This window comes from Chionomys nivalis, chromosome 23, assembly GCF_950005125.1.
Source record: "Chionomys nivalis chromosome 23, mChiNiv1.1, whole genome shotgun sequence".
NCBI lineage: Eukaryota > Metazoa > Chordata > Mammalia > Rodentia > Cricetidae > Chionomys > Chionomys nivalis.
Window position 1 is genome coordinate 45,444,249 of NC_080108.1, and position 15,601 is coordinate 45,459,849.

The 15,601-nt window shown below is 52.8% G+C and overlaps 1 protein-coding gene across 1 annotated transcript; it reads left to right on the forward strand.

Moving 5' to 3' along the window:
- On the forward strand, nt 1-14,795 carry Iglon5 (IgLON family member 5). Its single transcript, XM_057756564.1, has 8 exons — nt 1-148; nt 9,055-9,133; nt 9,805-10,037; nt 10,713-10,832; nt 11,974-12,108; nt 12,278-12,398; nt 12,912-13,066; nt 14,500-14,795. Exons 1-8 carry the CDS (start codon nt 70-72, stop codon nt 14,586-14,588), a joined length of 1,011 nt encoding a protein of 336 aa, XP_057612547.1. The 5' UTR covers nt 1-69; the 3' UTR covers nt 14,589-14,795.
- The last annotated feature ends 806 nt before the right edge of the window (nt 14,796-15,601 follow it).

Genomic DNA, 15,601 nt, shown 5'->3' on the forward strand with positions numbered 1-15,601 from the left:
CCCCCTCCCCCTCTCCCCCAGGCTCGCGCGCCCCGACCGCCCCCTCCCCTCCCCTTCCGCGCCGCCGCGATGCCCCCCCCTGCGCCCGGGGCCCGGCTCCGGCTCCTCGCCGCCGCCGCCCTGGCCGGTCTGGCCGTCATCAGCCGAGGTACCGCAGCGCCGGGGGCGGGGGACTCGGCGGGAACGCCGGGGTCCCGGAAGGGGGTACAGGGCCGGGGCGGAGGCGGGCAGGGAGGGACCCCTCGGGGTTGAGGGTATGCGGAGGTCTGGAGCCGGGTACCCGGAGGCAGTCCTTGGCTGGGCAGGGGTCCTTGGGTGCATGGATGCGCGGGGTTTCAGGGGTGCACGTTCCCATCGTCAGCTGTTCCATCACTAGCAAGAGGGTCGCCGACACCTGCTGCCGGCCTGGGGCGGCAGGGATGTACGGCTTTAGGTCAGGGAGGGGCTCAGACATTGGGGTGACAGTTTCCGTCTGGGCAGAGTCTCCAAACTGAGTTGGGGTGCCAGGCTGGAATGATGCCCCGTGTGTGGAGGGGGTCTTGTCTTGCGTTTTGGAGAGGGTCCCCTGCGCAGTCTTTGCCTGGGGACAGGGCACTGCCTCTGCGTCTTTAGGCAGAGGTAGAGGAGGGAGTGTCTTCCAGGGTCAGCAAGCAATGAGGACAGAATGTCCACAGACTGAAAACCCAGACCCAGGGAAATCAGGGAAGGGGCTGGAACTCACTCGCACTGAAAGTGTAGGCATTTGGGGTGCTGCAGTTTATTGGGAGATGATCTTGGGAAGCCAGGAAGTTGGGGTACTGGGCTAAGGATTCTGATCTAGTCTTGGATTGAATGAAATTTGGATGGAGAAATGGACAGGTGAAGGGCGACAGTGGGCTGGAGAAGGTAGGACAGGAGAGCTAATGCCAGTCACAATGGTCTCAACCGGTCCAGTGGGCCTAAAGACCCTCTAACAGCAGCTGTGAGCCGTGCCTTGAGAATGGATGTCTGAACTGCTTTCCCTGCCGGGCCTGTCAAGGAGAGTATGGTCAAGGAAAAGGCTCTGAGGGCACAGAAGGGAGAGGGATGGGGTGAAGACTGAGCTTTCGGTACCTAGGAAGCCAAGAAAGTGTTAACCAGGCGGTTCCACATCACTTCCTCCAGGCTCTGTCCAATCAAGCATCACAGAATCAGGGACACGTTATGCCACCAGGGACCCAACATTGTACCCCAGCAGCCCCCAGGGAAACAGTTACTCTGGGTCTCCAATCAAGTCACCCACAGTCACATAAACATCACAGTATCCTAGCCAAGCCACACCTGCAGACTACAGAGTCACATAAACAACCCTGCCCACGCAGGACGCCCCCACGCAGATCCATCTGGGGAGGGCATTTGTGGACCCCCTTTGACCGTCTCCTTCCATCCCTGCTGTGCTCAGCACAGTGGCACATCTGCCTCTCAGACTGATCTCTGTTGACTGAGTCCCTCTTTGCTTACTCCCTCACTCAGACTGCATCCCTTGCATCCCTTGCTCACTCTGCATCTGTTTCTGCCTCCCCTTCACTGTACCTCCTTGACCCCTGGCCTCCACCCAACTCTCATCTTAAGGTACAGTCCCATTTGCCTCTCAGAAATCATTATGTGCCTCTCTTGGGGTCCTCCCCTGGGGGCGGGGGTGGTGACTCTGGCAAAGCCATATGACCTTGATCAATGAAACCTGAGAGTGAGAGAAAGTGGGACCCAGTGGGTTGGACCAAGATAAATCTACCTGTTAGACAGGTGCCTCATTCATATTCTACTGCTACTTGGGGGTGGGGACACACCTTGTTTTGTAAAGTATGAAAAATAATACCTTCTTTTTTTTTTAACTCAAGTTTTTCATGAAGAGCATGGAAGAACCAAGCCCCCAACCCCAGCTTTCTCACGTGTAGTCACGGATTTTTCTAGTCAGAGTCTCACTATGTAGTACAAGCTGGCCTTGAATTCAAGGTGATTCTCCTGTCTCAGTCTTCCAAGTGCTCAAATGCTGTGATTACAGGCGTGGGCGTCTACCTTCTCCGACAGTTCTCCTCCTCCTCCTCCTCCTCCTCCTCCTCCTCCTCCTCCTCCTCCTCCTCCTCCTCCTCCTCCTCTTCTTCTTCTTCTTCTTCTTCTTCTTCTTTTTTCTTTGAGCAGGGTCTTAATATGTAGCCATGATTGGCCTGGAATATGTAGACCAGGCTGGCTTTGAACTGAAGGCAATCCTCCTGCCTCTTTTTCATAGACTCTGGGATGTGAATGTGGGCTGGCATGCCCAGGTCTCATGCACACCCGAGAGAAGCTGGTGGATCAAGAGCCAGGCAGCAGAGGAGCAAAGTCCCCCAGCTTTCTCTGTCTTTCAGGACAAATTCATTCCACACAACTTTCTTCAATCCAAAGCAAAGAAGGCCTGGTTTGTTCTTGGCAGTGTTTTCTTCTTAAAACAGAAATTAAGTCAGCCTATTTCTTTGGCTTACTTACACTTAGCTATGTATTATATTCCTGGCTATGTAACTATGAATGCACATTTAGTTCCCCACCCCCAAATCCTTTATGCCAACACTGTCCACACATTTATATATTCATTCACAAAGTGAAGCTATACTGGCTGGGGATGTGGCTCAGTTGGTACTGCTTGACTAGCATGCAGGAGGCCCTGGGTTCGATCCCCAGAGCTGTGTAAGCTGAGCGTGGTGGTATGCACCTGTCTCTCTGCATTGGGAGGCAGAGGCAGGAAGATCAGAGGTTCAAGGTGAGTCTTTACTACTGAGCTAGCCTGGGCTATCTGAGACCCTGTCTCAAAACTAACTCCATCAAAAAACTCAACAGTGAGCGAATTGGTGGAGAAAGGGGGATGCCCTTTGCTCCTGGGGGCAGCTGCAGGGGAGAGGGCATGCACACTGCAGCACTGCAGTCAGGACTGAAGCCCATTCCACAGCCTTTGCACCCTGTACCATACTCTGACTCTTGATCCTTTGTTTCCTTGTCATTGTTTTTTTATATATTACATATTTTATGTTGCATTTACTTAATTTTTAGTGGGGGTCAGAGGACAATTTGTGGGAGTCAGTTCTCTGCTTCCACTGTGTGGGTCCAGGGGCTTGTACCAGGTTGTCAGAACTCAGAAGGTATTGTTCTGCCTTGTGGGTAGCGCAGGCTGGCCTCACACACGTCCTCAGCGCCAGGATCACAGCTGTGTCCCGCCACACCTGAGTGTTGTGTACACTGCCATTCTGACACCCGAGAAATGTGCTGTGGGCTGGGATACGGAGCAAGCCACACTAAGCACTCCCTCACAGAGCTTACAATGAAAAGACAAAGATCAAGAATCAGCTGAGAAACAAACCCTGGCAAACAATTCGATAGATCACCTCAGAGAGGGAGGGAAGACGCCCTGGAGGACATGGTGTCCATTTTGGAGGAGGCCGATCCAGGAAGCCACTCCTAGGAAGTTGAGAAGGGGTTAAGGCCTGAAGGAAGAGAGAAGCCAGCCTTGGTTTTCCAGGTCCCAAGAAAAGCAGTGGGCGTAAAGGCCCTGAGCTGTCGACCGCAGAAGGGGCTGCCTGGTGTGCAGCTTGCAGGCCTCACGTGAGTTCAGCAGAGAGGTGGGCTTTCGGTGCCAGTCAAGCCAGAGATTATCACCTCTGCGGCCCTCCTGGGGCAGTCCTCATCCCAGGTTTGCCTGGGGTTCATCCAGGATCCCTAAAGACTCTCACTTCTAATTTCTGAACATAGAGCTTGTTAGAAACCTCTTCCTCCCATGACCTCTGTTTATTGATTTATTCTGTTAGTCTAGACTGGAAATCTCACAAGGGCAGTGGCCTGAGAGAACCCTGTTCTCACAGGATTCAGCTCTCCTCCTCAGCTTGTTATTATATATTTATATAACATATTACACATAAATGAATGAATGAATGTTATTACATAGAACGCCCAGTCTTACTATATTTTTGAAACTGGCCTGAAACTCACTCTAGTCCAGGCTGGCTTGGAACTCTGTAGTCAAGCTGGCCTCAGATTTGGGGAACTCTTCCTGCCTCACCTTCCAAGTGCCAGGGTTCCAGGCATGAGCTACCAGGTCTGATTTTCACGATGTCTCTCTAATCTACCCTATCTCCAGTAAGAGAGGGAGGCTAATCATCGTTTTCATTTGTCAATGGGGAAACTGAGTCCCAGAAAGATGGAGAGACTTTTGTACCTGAGGGACAGAGGTGAGCGTTGATGCTGGGACTCTGCCTTTTCTCGTAGGGGAAACTGAGACAGGGTTGCTAGAACATATATTGAGAAGATGTCAATATTGACAGGAGTGACAGATCTCAGAAATGTCGGCTGACCAGACAGTCCTCTCCTCGCCCCAGTCAGCGAGGCTGACACCAGGCTAGCAAGAGAAGCATGCAGTTCTTTAGAAGGATGCGCTCTGGACACACTCTCAGCCCGTGTTACACGTCAGCTGCTGAGCTCAGCGTGCCGTCTGCTTGTGTCCTCTCAAGGCAGTGTTCAGAAGAAGTTGCACTGAATTCTTATTCTTTGTTTTCTCCAGAAGGGGAAACCGAGGCTCAACCCACGGGAATGTGTAGTCAAGACATGAAAGGGTAGACTCTGGGCTTCCTAGCCTTTGAGGTCTGTTACATGGCTTTAGAACCCTATATTTCCTCTCCAGACCCCTCCCTGACCTAAGCAAGGCACATTTCTGGGTCAGACAGATAAAAATCAAACATGTGGACTGAAGAGACAGCTCAGTAGGAAAGAGCATTTGCTGCTCTTGCAGAAGACCTGGGTTTGGCTCCCAGCACTCTATGGCAGCTCACAGTCCCAGGAAATCCAATACCCTCTTCTGGTTTCTGTGGAGGCTTCTGCATGTACATGGTGCAATAGACTTACACAGGTACACACATGTACACATAAAGTACAAATAAGTGGGTGTTCTTAATCACAGCATCCAGAAATTCCAGATCAGGTGAGGGAGGTGCTATAGACGGCCAAACTGGCCGCCTAGAACAGGGCATGGGGTCTCTTCCCTGAGCAGTCACAGAGCTCTTCCTGAATGGGGTCTTGAGGAAGGAGAAAGAGTTCAAGAGTCAGACGCATCCATTTTTATTTGGACAACAACTGTTTCCAAGAAGACTCCCGGGGGAGCTGGGGGACACTAGGGACATAGATCTGAGTCACAATGAGGCTCTGCCCCCAGAACGCGTCCAGTCTGTAGGAGAGCTGCAGTGTCATGTGTGAGTTTAGTGATAATGGAGAATGCCCAGACTCTGGGAAGGAAGAGCAGGCCTGACAGAATGTGGGAGTGCTCCTAGCTGGGTTTCCACATTGATAATTCAACATCTTCTGAGGCTTTCTGTGGGCCAGGCACTGCACTGTATCATGCTGTAGCCCCAGAGGAGTCCCACACATGGCCACAATCGAGAAACTCAGGCAATATGGAGAGGAATCAGGTTGTGGAGTTTGACTTTGGGGTCAGGTGTGGATTCACGCCTTTAATCCCAGTACTCAGGAGACAGAGGCAGGCAGATCTCTGTGAGTTCAAGACCATGCTGGTCCACATAGTGAATTCCAGGACAGCCAGGACTATGTCTCAAAAAAAAATCTCGAGGCCAGCCTGGGCTACAAGAGCTAGTTCCAGGACGGGCACCAAAGCTACAGAGAAACCCTGTCTCGAAAAACAAAAAAAAAAAAAAAAACTCTCAAACATAGAACCTGTTTCAAAATAGGAAAAAGAAAAGAAAAAGTGAAAAGAAAAAGGGAAGAAAAGAAAGACTTTTTTAAAAAAGATTGTCTTTGGGTAAATGAATGCCTGCCTGCTATGCTCTTTAAATGAAGCCCAGATTGCACAGCACCTGATTCCAGGGTCAGTTTTTAAAAATACATGTATAAAGGTCTGTGGTCTGTGGTATCCATATTCATAGGCAAGGAGCTAAAGGCTCATTAAGGGACAGGCTCATTTATCATGTCTCCTAGGACCGTCCACAAGACCACCTTGATTCAAGATTATGACCTGAGCACAGAGGCTGGAGTTCACGTGTGCTAGAAGAAGGGTTTGAGGTTTAGTGAATGGAGGGCTACACATAGCCCGGGGGCCGGAGGCAGAGAGTGACGCTGACTCTAGGACTTGACCGGAAGCCTTGGTCCCAGGGCTGCTCAGAGCTTCAGAAGTGGCGTGCCAGTCTTGGGAAGAGTTCCATGGCAAGGGGTGCCTCTGTGCGTCCCTCTGTCTGAGAACCTGTGGCTGAGGGCTCCCCTGTGACATGGGCCTCCACTGTTCGCACACTGAGCCTGTGTGAGTGGACATACCAGCTCTGAAGTCTTCCTCTCTTCAGAGCGCTGGGATACCAGCAGTCTCTGTGGGTGTCCTGTGTTGTCACTACCATAGGGTGGGGTATCTAGGTACCCTACAATGCCCCAGAAACTTCAGCCCTTGATGGCCAAGGTTGAGGGCCGTGTCTAGGACACTACAGGAGTTCGGCACGCTGCGGGGTGTATCTGTGTGGGTGAGCTTATGAAGAGATCGTGGTACCAAACATGGCTGTGCTCCTGAACTGGTTTGTCACATTCCCTCACTTCCTTTGGTCTAGGGGTGTGTGTGTGTGTGTGCGCACACTCATGTGCGTGTATGTGTGCATGCATGCGTGTGTCAGAGGTGACAGCATGATTTACTATGTAAGAATTACAGACTCTTAGACAGGGCAGCACCTGTCTGTTGAAGGGGATGTGAGAGTGCAGTGGTCTGTCCCCTTGGACAAGTGGTAGCTTTGTGCAAGAAGGACCCAGAACCTTCCTAAGTGGGTGCAGGGACTGTGCTCTACAACCTGAGAGGACCTTACAGCTGCGTATGGTGTGCAAGGCTGTTGTCAGTGGAACCGTGAAGGAACAGCTGGGTGATTTGATGCACCAGTGTGGTTTGGCCTTTGGCGTTCTGAGTGTGTCTGCTCCTGATTCTGCAAGTGACCTTCTGCCAGACATGTGTCTGGGGCTGTGGGAGCACCTTTGACCTGGGCCATAACCGTGTCTATCACAAGGCTTAGCCTTGGCTTTGGGTTTTTCCTAGTCCCTGGTGGAGCCCATATGTGTGTACACATCCCATTGTTACCTGAGCATATGTGACAAGTTTCCTGCTTGGGCTTCTTACAGAACGACAATGGCTCTGGCCTGGATGACCCCAGGCTGAGAGGCTCCTGGGCTCAGACCCAAACCCCAGGCCTAACCAGCCTGCTACATTGTTTCTGTCCTAGCCCCATCCTGAGGGGCTGTTGATTGAGAGGCCCCCAGGGAGTCATTGGGATACCACGGGCAATTAATTCATTAGATTAATTAGCTCCTTTCCCCAGCTGGGGGCAGGGCAGCCCTCTCAGGGCCCTCCGGCTCCAATCATCCAAGGTCATCCAGCCAGACCTCCTCTTAGTGCAGTCTGCTTTGCCCCCACTCCCTGGCCCTGGTCCAGCTCTGCTGGCCCTAATTTACAGAGACTTGAATGGTGGTGTGACCAGGCCACACTGGTGCATGCAGGCAGGCCTGTGTGTGCCCTGTGAGCACTGGCATGCCAACTGTGTCTGGCAGCTGTGTGTGTATATGTGTGAAGGTCTGTGTTCAGCCACATGGGATATCTAAAGGTGTGGATGCAAGCCCATGTTTAGGATCTGTTACCCTCTGTGTGTCTGCACATGCATGTCTGAATTAATGTATGTTACGTGCATCTTGCTCAATGTACATGTGTATATTTGTTGCAAATATATTTGTTGTGTGCATGAGTGTCAGTGTACTGTATGCTCAACAGTCTGTGTGTGTGACTGTGAACAGTGTGTCTCTGTGTGTGCGTGTGTGTATGCATGTGAGTCTTGAGCACTTGTATGTATGCATGATACCTGTGTCTGTATATACCTCCATACTTGTTTATTATACATGATACCTGTGTCTGTATATACCTCCATACTTGTTTATTATACATGATACCTGTGTCTGTATATACCTCCATACTCGTTTATTATATTTATGCACTGTGTGACTTTACCTGAGGAGACTTGAATAAACATCTATCCATGGGCTGAAGAGATGGCTCAGTAGTGAAGGCAGTTGCTACTCCTGAGGAGGACTGATTCAGTGCCCAGCACCCACATCAAACAGCTAACAGTTGCCTGTAACTCCAACTCCAGGGGATCTGATGCCCTCTCCAAGGGCACCCCTGTGCACATGCACATACCACACAACAACAAAAGGAAATGTCTACTCACCCCAGACAGGGCACAGCAGTACACTGAGGAAATAATTCTGAAATGCAAGTCTAGCTTGGTGGACCAACGAGTTCAAATGGGCTTTCTCACAGGAGTGTGGGACAGAGTGACTCACAGGCATGAGGGGAACATGCAGGCAGCTCCACCGTCAAAGAGTTGCCCCCTGCACATCCGCAGCATAGCTAGCAAGGCTCCTGCTGTGGGGCTTCTCTGTGCTACCTCGTGAGCTGGTGTGACCAGTTCTAATGCTGCCTCCAGTGTTTTGAGAGCACCATTTCCACAAGTGCAGTCCTGCAATGCCTTGTGTGGTCCTCTGCTGTCAAGACAGCAGTCTTGTCATGACCAGGGGACAGTGTTCCATACTGTGTAACTGGGAGTCTCTGAACACTTTACTTTGCATGCGTATGTGGTCTATAGCTGAGTGCTTAGATGTGTCTGTATGTCTGTGGCACTGTGTTTGATATGTGCATACATATGTCTGGGTGTGTAGATGTGTCTGTGTGCACATGCACCAATGTGCATATATTTCTCTGCATGCACATTTGTCTGTATGTATGGATTGAGATTGGGCATCAGCTCTGTAAGTGAGCTGTTCCACAAGAGTTCCATTCTGTTTATGAGTCAGAGCAGACCCAGAGGATGGGACATGGCATATTGGTCTAGTCTGAGTATGTACCTGTGTGTGAATTTCTGAAAACAATACATTCTGTAGCAGTGAATGCAGGTGTCTGTGTAACCAAAACCACGTGTCTATGAACAGAGTATTTGTCACAGCTGGCCCCACTCCAGCTGCCAAGGCTGAACAATCCCCTCCCTTCTGCAGGGCTGCTGTCCCAGAGCCTGGAATTCAGCTCGCCTGCGGACAACTACACAGTGTGTGAAGGTGACAACGCCACCCTCAGGTATATCCCTGTTGGGGCTCCGCTCAGGCAGCCTGAAGCTCCACCCACCCTGTATGCACAAGCCCAGAGTGCCATCAGCTGCATCTGGAGCCAGCTGTGAGGGATGTGGACACTAAGCCCAGCTCCACCTGTGGACCTTACTGTCTTCTTAAAAGTGATGAGATGGGAACTGCTAGGATTCAGAACCCTGCAAACCATGAGTGCTAGGGAAGAGCGAGGATTATCAGTCTCTGGGGTCTTCTCCTCAGTGGGCTCTCTTCCCACCTGGGTCCCTGTCCCTTGCTCTCTCTCTCTCTCTCTCTCTCTCTCGCTCTCTCTCTCTCTCTCTCTCTCTCTCTCTCTCTCTCTCTCTCTCTCTCTCTCTCTCTCTTCTCCCTCCCTCCCTCCCTTCCTTCCTGTCTCCTTTTTTAGGATCTCTGCCCCATCTTTCTTGCTTTCTGTCTATCTCTCCCCACTTGTCTTTGTTTTTCTCTCTCAGGGTCTCTGTCCCCCACCCTTTTCCCACTTCTGAGTCAGTCCTCCCCTCCCTCCCTAACACACAGCAGTCCCTCAGAAGTCTTACTTCCAGGCCTCTTCCCTCTCTGAGGTCTGCCACCCAGGGTCCTGCAGGTGTACTGGCAGTTGATGGGGGAGCCCTTGCCTTCTCTTCTTATTGTCGGCTTCCTCCCCAGCTGCTTCATTGATGAGCATGTGACCAGAGTGGCCTGGCTGAACCGCTCCAACATCCTGTATGCAGGAAATGACCGCTGGACCAGTGACCCCCGGGTGCGGCTGCTCATCAACACCCCTGAAGAGTTCTCAATCCTCATCACCCAGGTGGGGCTTGGTGATGAGGGCCTCTATACCTGCTCCTTCCAGACCCGCCACCAGCCCTACACCACTCAGGTCTACCTCATCGTGCATGGTGAGCCCTGTGTGAAGATGAAGACAAGTGGGGAGGGACAGGAAGGCAGGCCTGCAGAATGGTCAGGGCTAGGAGCCCTGTGTGCACTCATCCCAGTGCTGATCACTGCCCTGGGATATAAGTGAGTGGAGCATGAGCTGCTTCACCCTGCACCACAGCGGCACCACAGCGGCTCTCCAACAAGGTGTGGGAGGGGTACTCAGCTACAGCCCAGAGCATTTGCTGAGCCGTGTGACCGAGACTGCCCATGAGTGGGCACTCTTCTGGAAACACACCAGCCTGCCTGTCTCTCCCTGTTTGCACTCATTTCCCCAAGACAAGAAGAAGGAGGGTTAGGGTGTGCACTCCTGGGTGTGAGGGAGGAGGGCTAAAGTCTGGAGTCCTGGATCAAGGGGGAGCTGAGGTCTGCACCTCAGAGTCTGAAGAAATGAGCTTGCGTCTGAGTATGACTCTTGGGTGGGAGGCAGGGCTGACATCTGGACCCTGGATCTGAGGGTGAAGGGCTGTAGTGTGCAGTCTACACCCATGGTGAGTGGGGAGGGTTTGAGCCCACACCCCTGGGTCTAATGGGGGTGGGATCTGTAATTCTGGGCCTGATCTTGGGTCTGAAACAGTGGAGCTTAGGTCTGGGTGGCTAGGGACGCACGATCACGCCAACTCTCCCTCTGTCTCCAGTCCCTGCCCGCATTGTGAACATCTCCTCACCCGTGGCAGTCAATGAAGGGGGCAATGTGAACCTTCTCTGCCTGGCTGTGGGAAGGCCAGAGCCCACTGTCACCTGGAGACAGCTCCGAGGTGAGGATCCTCCCCTCGTCGTGATCTGGGCCCCTCTATTCTCCCACATCCCTAGCTGGAGTCCCAGACTCCCTCACTCTGAAACCCTGGAGCCCTTCTGGTGACTTGACTCCATTCCACCCTGGCCCTCATGTCTCACCAGGCTAGGCTCTTGTTCCCAGGTCACCTGACACTCCCCGCCCGATTCCCTCCACCTGACAGATTTTTCCTAACTCAGGCCCCAGGCTGGGCTGCATCTAGTGTCCGGCCATTCCACCCCCCTGAAGCAGTTCTAGCCTCTCCTCTTCTGGATGTTTGAACAGTCCCCAGATCTCGGCATTAGCAGCTCCTGGGAATCTTCCAGAAATGCATGTTCTTAGACCCCTGCCATAGATCCAGAGCGACCAGGAGCTCCCCTTCCTACCCACAACATGCTTTATGAGTTCTGAGATCTAGTTTCCCCCGAAGGTGCAGCCAACTTGCCTGACATGTCAGGTCAGGACAACAGCACTTCATCCGCACGCCTAGATAGCCCAGTCCCTTGCTCTTCCTGACTTTATGCAAACCCATAATCACCATCACTGGATCCCATTCCTTCTATGCCCTGAGGGCAGGAAACCCATTCTAGCCTCCTGTTCTTTCATCCTGAACCTTGGTGACTTCGGAACCCTAGATCCTACTTGCCCTAAATTCTATCTAAACGGTCACTTGTGACTCAAGTCTGGTAAAAACAAACAAACAAACAACAAAACAAAAGATCCCAGGTATCTGGATTACCAATCCAATCAACAGGTCTGAATTTCTTGAATCCAAGAGAACTCTGACCCCTCCCTCACTGTCTCCTGTCCACTGCCTTTTCTGGATCCTTGAAAACCAAAAGCCAATATCCTGGCTTTACTCCTTACTCCCAAGTGGGTCCCCTGAGCATGACACAAGATTCCAGATCCCTAGATCTCTTGCGCAAAATTCTAGGTCCCTTCCTACTGGGTTTTGAGATTCCCAGCCCCCCACCTCAGTCCCACCCTGCCCCCATAGGACCTTCCCGGCTCCTACTGACCCGGGCACTCCAGGCCCTGCTGATGTGTGTCTGTGTTGTGCCCGTGTTGTCCCGTGTTAAGTGTTTGTGTCCGGCCCTGCACCCCCTTCCCCGCCTCCCCCACAGACGGCTTCACCTCAGAGGGCGAGATTCTGGAAATCTCCGACATCCAGCGGGGCCAGGCCGGGGAATACGAATGCATTACTCACAACGGGGTGAACTCCGCGCCTGACAGCCGCCGTGTGCTGGTCACAGTGAATTGTGAGCATCAAGGGGAAGAACTGGCCGACCCTGATGATGGGGAGGAGGAGTCTGCCGCATGAAGCTGGCAGCTGGGTGGGAATTCGGATCTGAAGGAGGAGGGTGCTGAAATGGGGCCCTGAAGTCCCCATGCAGCAAGGACGTGCCTCTGTCCCCTATTTCTCTAAAGATCCCCCGACTATCACCGACGTGACCAGCGCGCGAACCGCCCTGGGCCGGGCGGCCCTCCTGCGTTGCGAAGCCATGGCTGTGCCGCCTGCAGATTTCCAGTGGTACAAGGATGACAGGCTGTGAGGACTGCACTGGGCAAGGCCAAGGGAAGAGGGGAGGAGAGGGAGGTCCTAAGTCTCAGATCACAGAGCTAGGATGGAGAAACTGGCAGTGCAAAGGTGCGGAGACCTGGGTCCTGAGAGTCTAGGGTCCACTTTCTAGGTTACTGGGTCTGTAGGCTCCTGGAAGAAAGACTACTTCAGGCACCAGTATAATGGATGCTAGGATTACTCCTCACCTTTACCCCACGTAAGAAGGTCTGGGGTCGAGGGTCGATGCTAAATGTGTAGAAGAGAAATTTAAAGAGACCACCAGGGCTGAGTTTAAGAGCACTGGGGGTTAGGGACGCATGGTGGGAATGTACTAGTGGCCCTGGTGCTTGGAGAAGGGATCCGCGGGGAGGCGTGGGGGTACATGGGTTCCGTAGAGTTCTGAGTCTCTTGGGAGAAGAAAGGAGCCTGGATGTTTGTGGGGGAGCTGGGCACTGCACCCCAAGGGAGGCCGAAACCAACCCTGATTCGGATCCCCGGCAGGCTAAGCAGCGGCTCGGCGGAGGGTCTCAAAGTGCAGACGGAGCGCACCCGCTCCATGCTTCTCTTCGCCAACGTGAGCGCTAGGCACTATGGCAACTACACCTGTCGAGCAGCCAATCGACTTGGAGCGTCCAGCGCCTCCATGCGGCTCCTGCGTGCGTCTGTGCTGGGCGGCGGGGTGGGACAGGGCTGTGGGGGCTGGGCACCGGTGGGGCCCAGATATCAGTGGGTGGGGTAAGGAGGTGGATATATAGGAATAGCCCCAGAATTTAGGAAACCCCAGCGGTGCTGCAGAACGAACAAACTGATTCTCAGAGGGTAGGGTACTTACCTGGCATTCACAAAGTTCTAGACACAAATCCCATTACTATTTAAAGCCAGGACAGTGGTGCACACCTGTGATCCCAGCACCCAGGAAGAGAAGGCAGGAAGTTACATAGTGAGTTCAAGGTCTGGGGACTCACAGGGTCTAGTAGAAAAACACTGAACAAATGGACTGATAGATGCATATCAAAGAAACAGATATGTGCAAAAATATAGACAGAATTGGGGTGGTAGGTTTGAGATAGGATTGCTGGAGAAAGGGGAGCCCTGTGCAAGAAGGAGGGTAGTCTGACAAGGACAGCCTTCAGCTGCTCTTAGAGACAGGGAGCTCAGAGCTTCCCGGCATTGGTGAGAGGCTCTGGACTAACTGCACTACATGCCAAGGCCACTGAAGACTGTTAAACAGTGATTGACACATGACTGACAAGCACTTTTCTGCTTCAGGAATCCAATTCCTGCATCTGAAGCTGTTTGGGGGCACAGCCTGTAGGCTGTTATTGGCTGGGTGCAGAAGTGTGAGCAAAGAAATAAGCTGGGTCAAAAGTGACTCTGAGCCAGGGACTCGTATTGCAGGGTGTTATGGCAGGTGTTGAAGACGCTAAGGAAAGTGCAGGTCCAGCCTAACCAGCTTAGTGAGACCCTGTTGTAAAACAGAAAGTAAAGAGAGGTCTGGGCTATAGCTTAATATTTGCTTAGAATCCCCCAGCGAGGGGCTGGAGTGTGGCTCAGTGGCAGAACTCCTGCCTAGAATCCCCCAGTGAGGGACTGGGGGTAGCTCAGTGGTAGATCCCTGCCTAGAATCCCCCAGTGAGGGACTGGGGGTAGCTCAGTGGTAGATCCCTGCCTAGAATCCCCCAGTGAGGGGCTGGGGTACAGTTCAGCGGTAGAGCATTTCTTTGCATGTGCAAATCAGCACAGTTCATCCCCAGCAAAACAAAAGGTGACTTAAAAAAAAAAACAGTCAAACAAGCATAGGCTTCCTGAAGTTTCTGGTGGGTTTAGAAGGTAGAAATGCTGACAGAATTTTTAACAGGGAAAAACAAACCCCAAGGATCCAGACTAACCAGTAAAAAGGAAATGGGGAAAATCTGGGAGTCTATTGAGACCCAAAACAGTTCTAGAAGAGGCAGACACAGGGACCCCTAACCCTAGACAGTTCTGATCACAGCAGCCCTTGGAGACTGGAGGGAGAGGAGGCACCTAGGAGAGACCTGCAGGGCCTCCCCGTCTCAGCCTCCCTCTGTGACTGTTTCTTTCTTGCCAGGCCCAGGATCCCTGGAGAACTCAGCTCCGAGGCCCCCGGGGCCCCTGACCCTCCTCTCCGCCCTGGGCTGGCTGTGGTGGAGAATGTAGACGCCACCCAGTACAGCGCACCTCCCCCTGCAGGGGGCCTCAGGCCAGGAGCAAGAGAAAGGGGGTGAGCAAGCGCCCTGGGTCTCAAGTGGGACAGAAGAGCTCTCAGCCACAGAGGAAGAAAGAAGAGGAGGAAGGTCTTTTAGAGAACCCATCACTGTGAGGGATAACGCAAAATTATGCATCTTTCTACAGCCATTCTCGCCACCTGTTCACGATTCCAATTGTGACCCACCACCCCCAGCCACTCCACACCCCTCTTAGCTCAGGCTGTCAACTGGCTCGTGTGTGTGTGTGCGCACGTGTGCATGTATATGAGTGAGTCTGCATGTCATGTATGTGTGTATGTGTGTGAAGGTGTGCTGAGGGAGGGAACCACGAGGCCTCCCTCTCTGGACCCGACTCTCCCATGGCCCCTGCCCACTCCTGCTGCCTCTCTTCCTCTGGCTGGAGGTAGGTAAGGGGGCTTCAAGGTGGAAGCTTGGGCAAGAAGCCTGCCAGCTTCCCACCTTCCCATATATGCACGAACCCCTGCCCCTTTCCTCCCTACTCAAGGGGTGGGCGGGCAGGTGGCATCACTCAGCCTTTGTGAATAGGTGGGGATCTTTGTCATGGCTGTTTCTCCCTGCTCTGTCACCTGCAGCTGCCTGCAGCCAGAGGCCCTATCACCGACTCAGTGGCTTGAAACCTCCCTTGCCCTGTTCCTCCCCCACCCTGGACTTTCTGGCCCCCTTCCTGGGCCATTCGGTGCTTCCATTCAACTGACAGGCAGGCTGGTGGCACTTACCACCTGTCTGTCTCAGTGCTTTGTCCCACTCAGACCCCAGACTCCCCTTGGCCACAGTGGCACTCTCCAGTTGCCCTGCAACTGACTCACAAGCATGGGCTCCCTGGCCGCCTGCTTCCTTGCCTCTCAACCCCTAGTACCTCCAAAGGCTGCTGTGACACACACACACACACACACACACACACACACACACACATATACACACACACACACATGCACGCACACA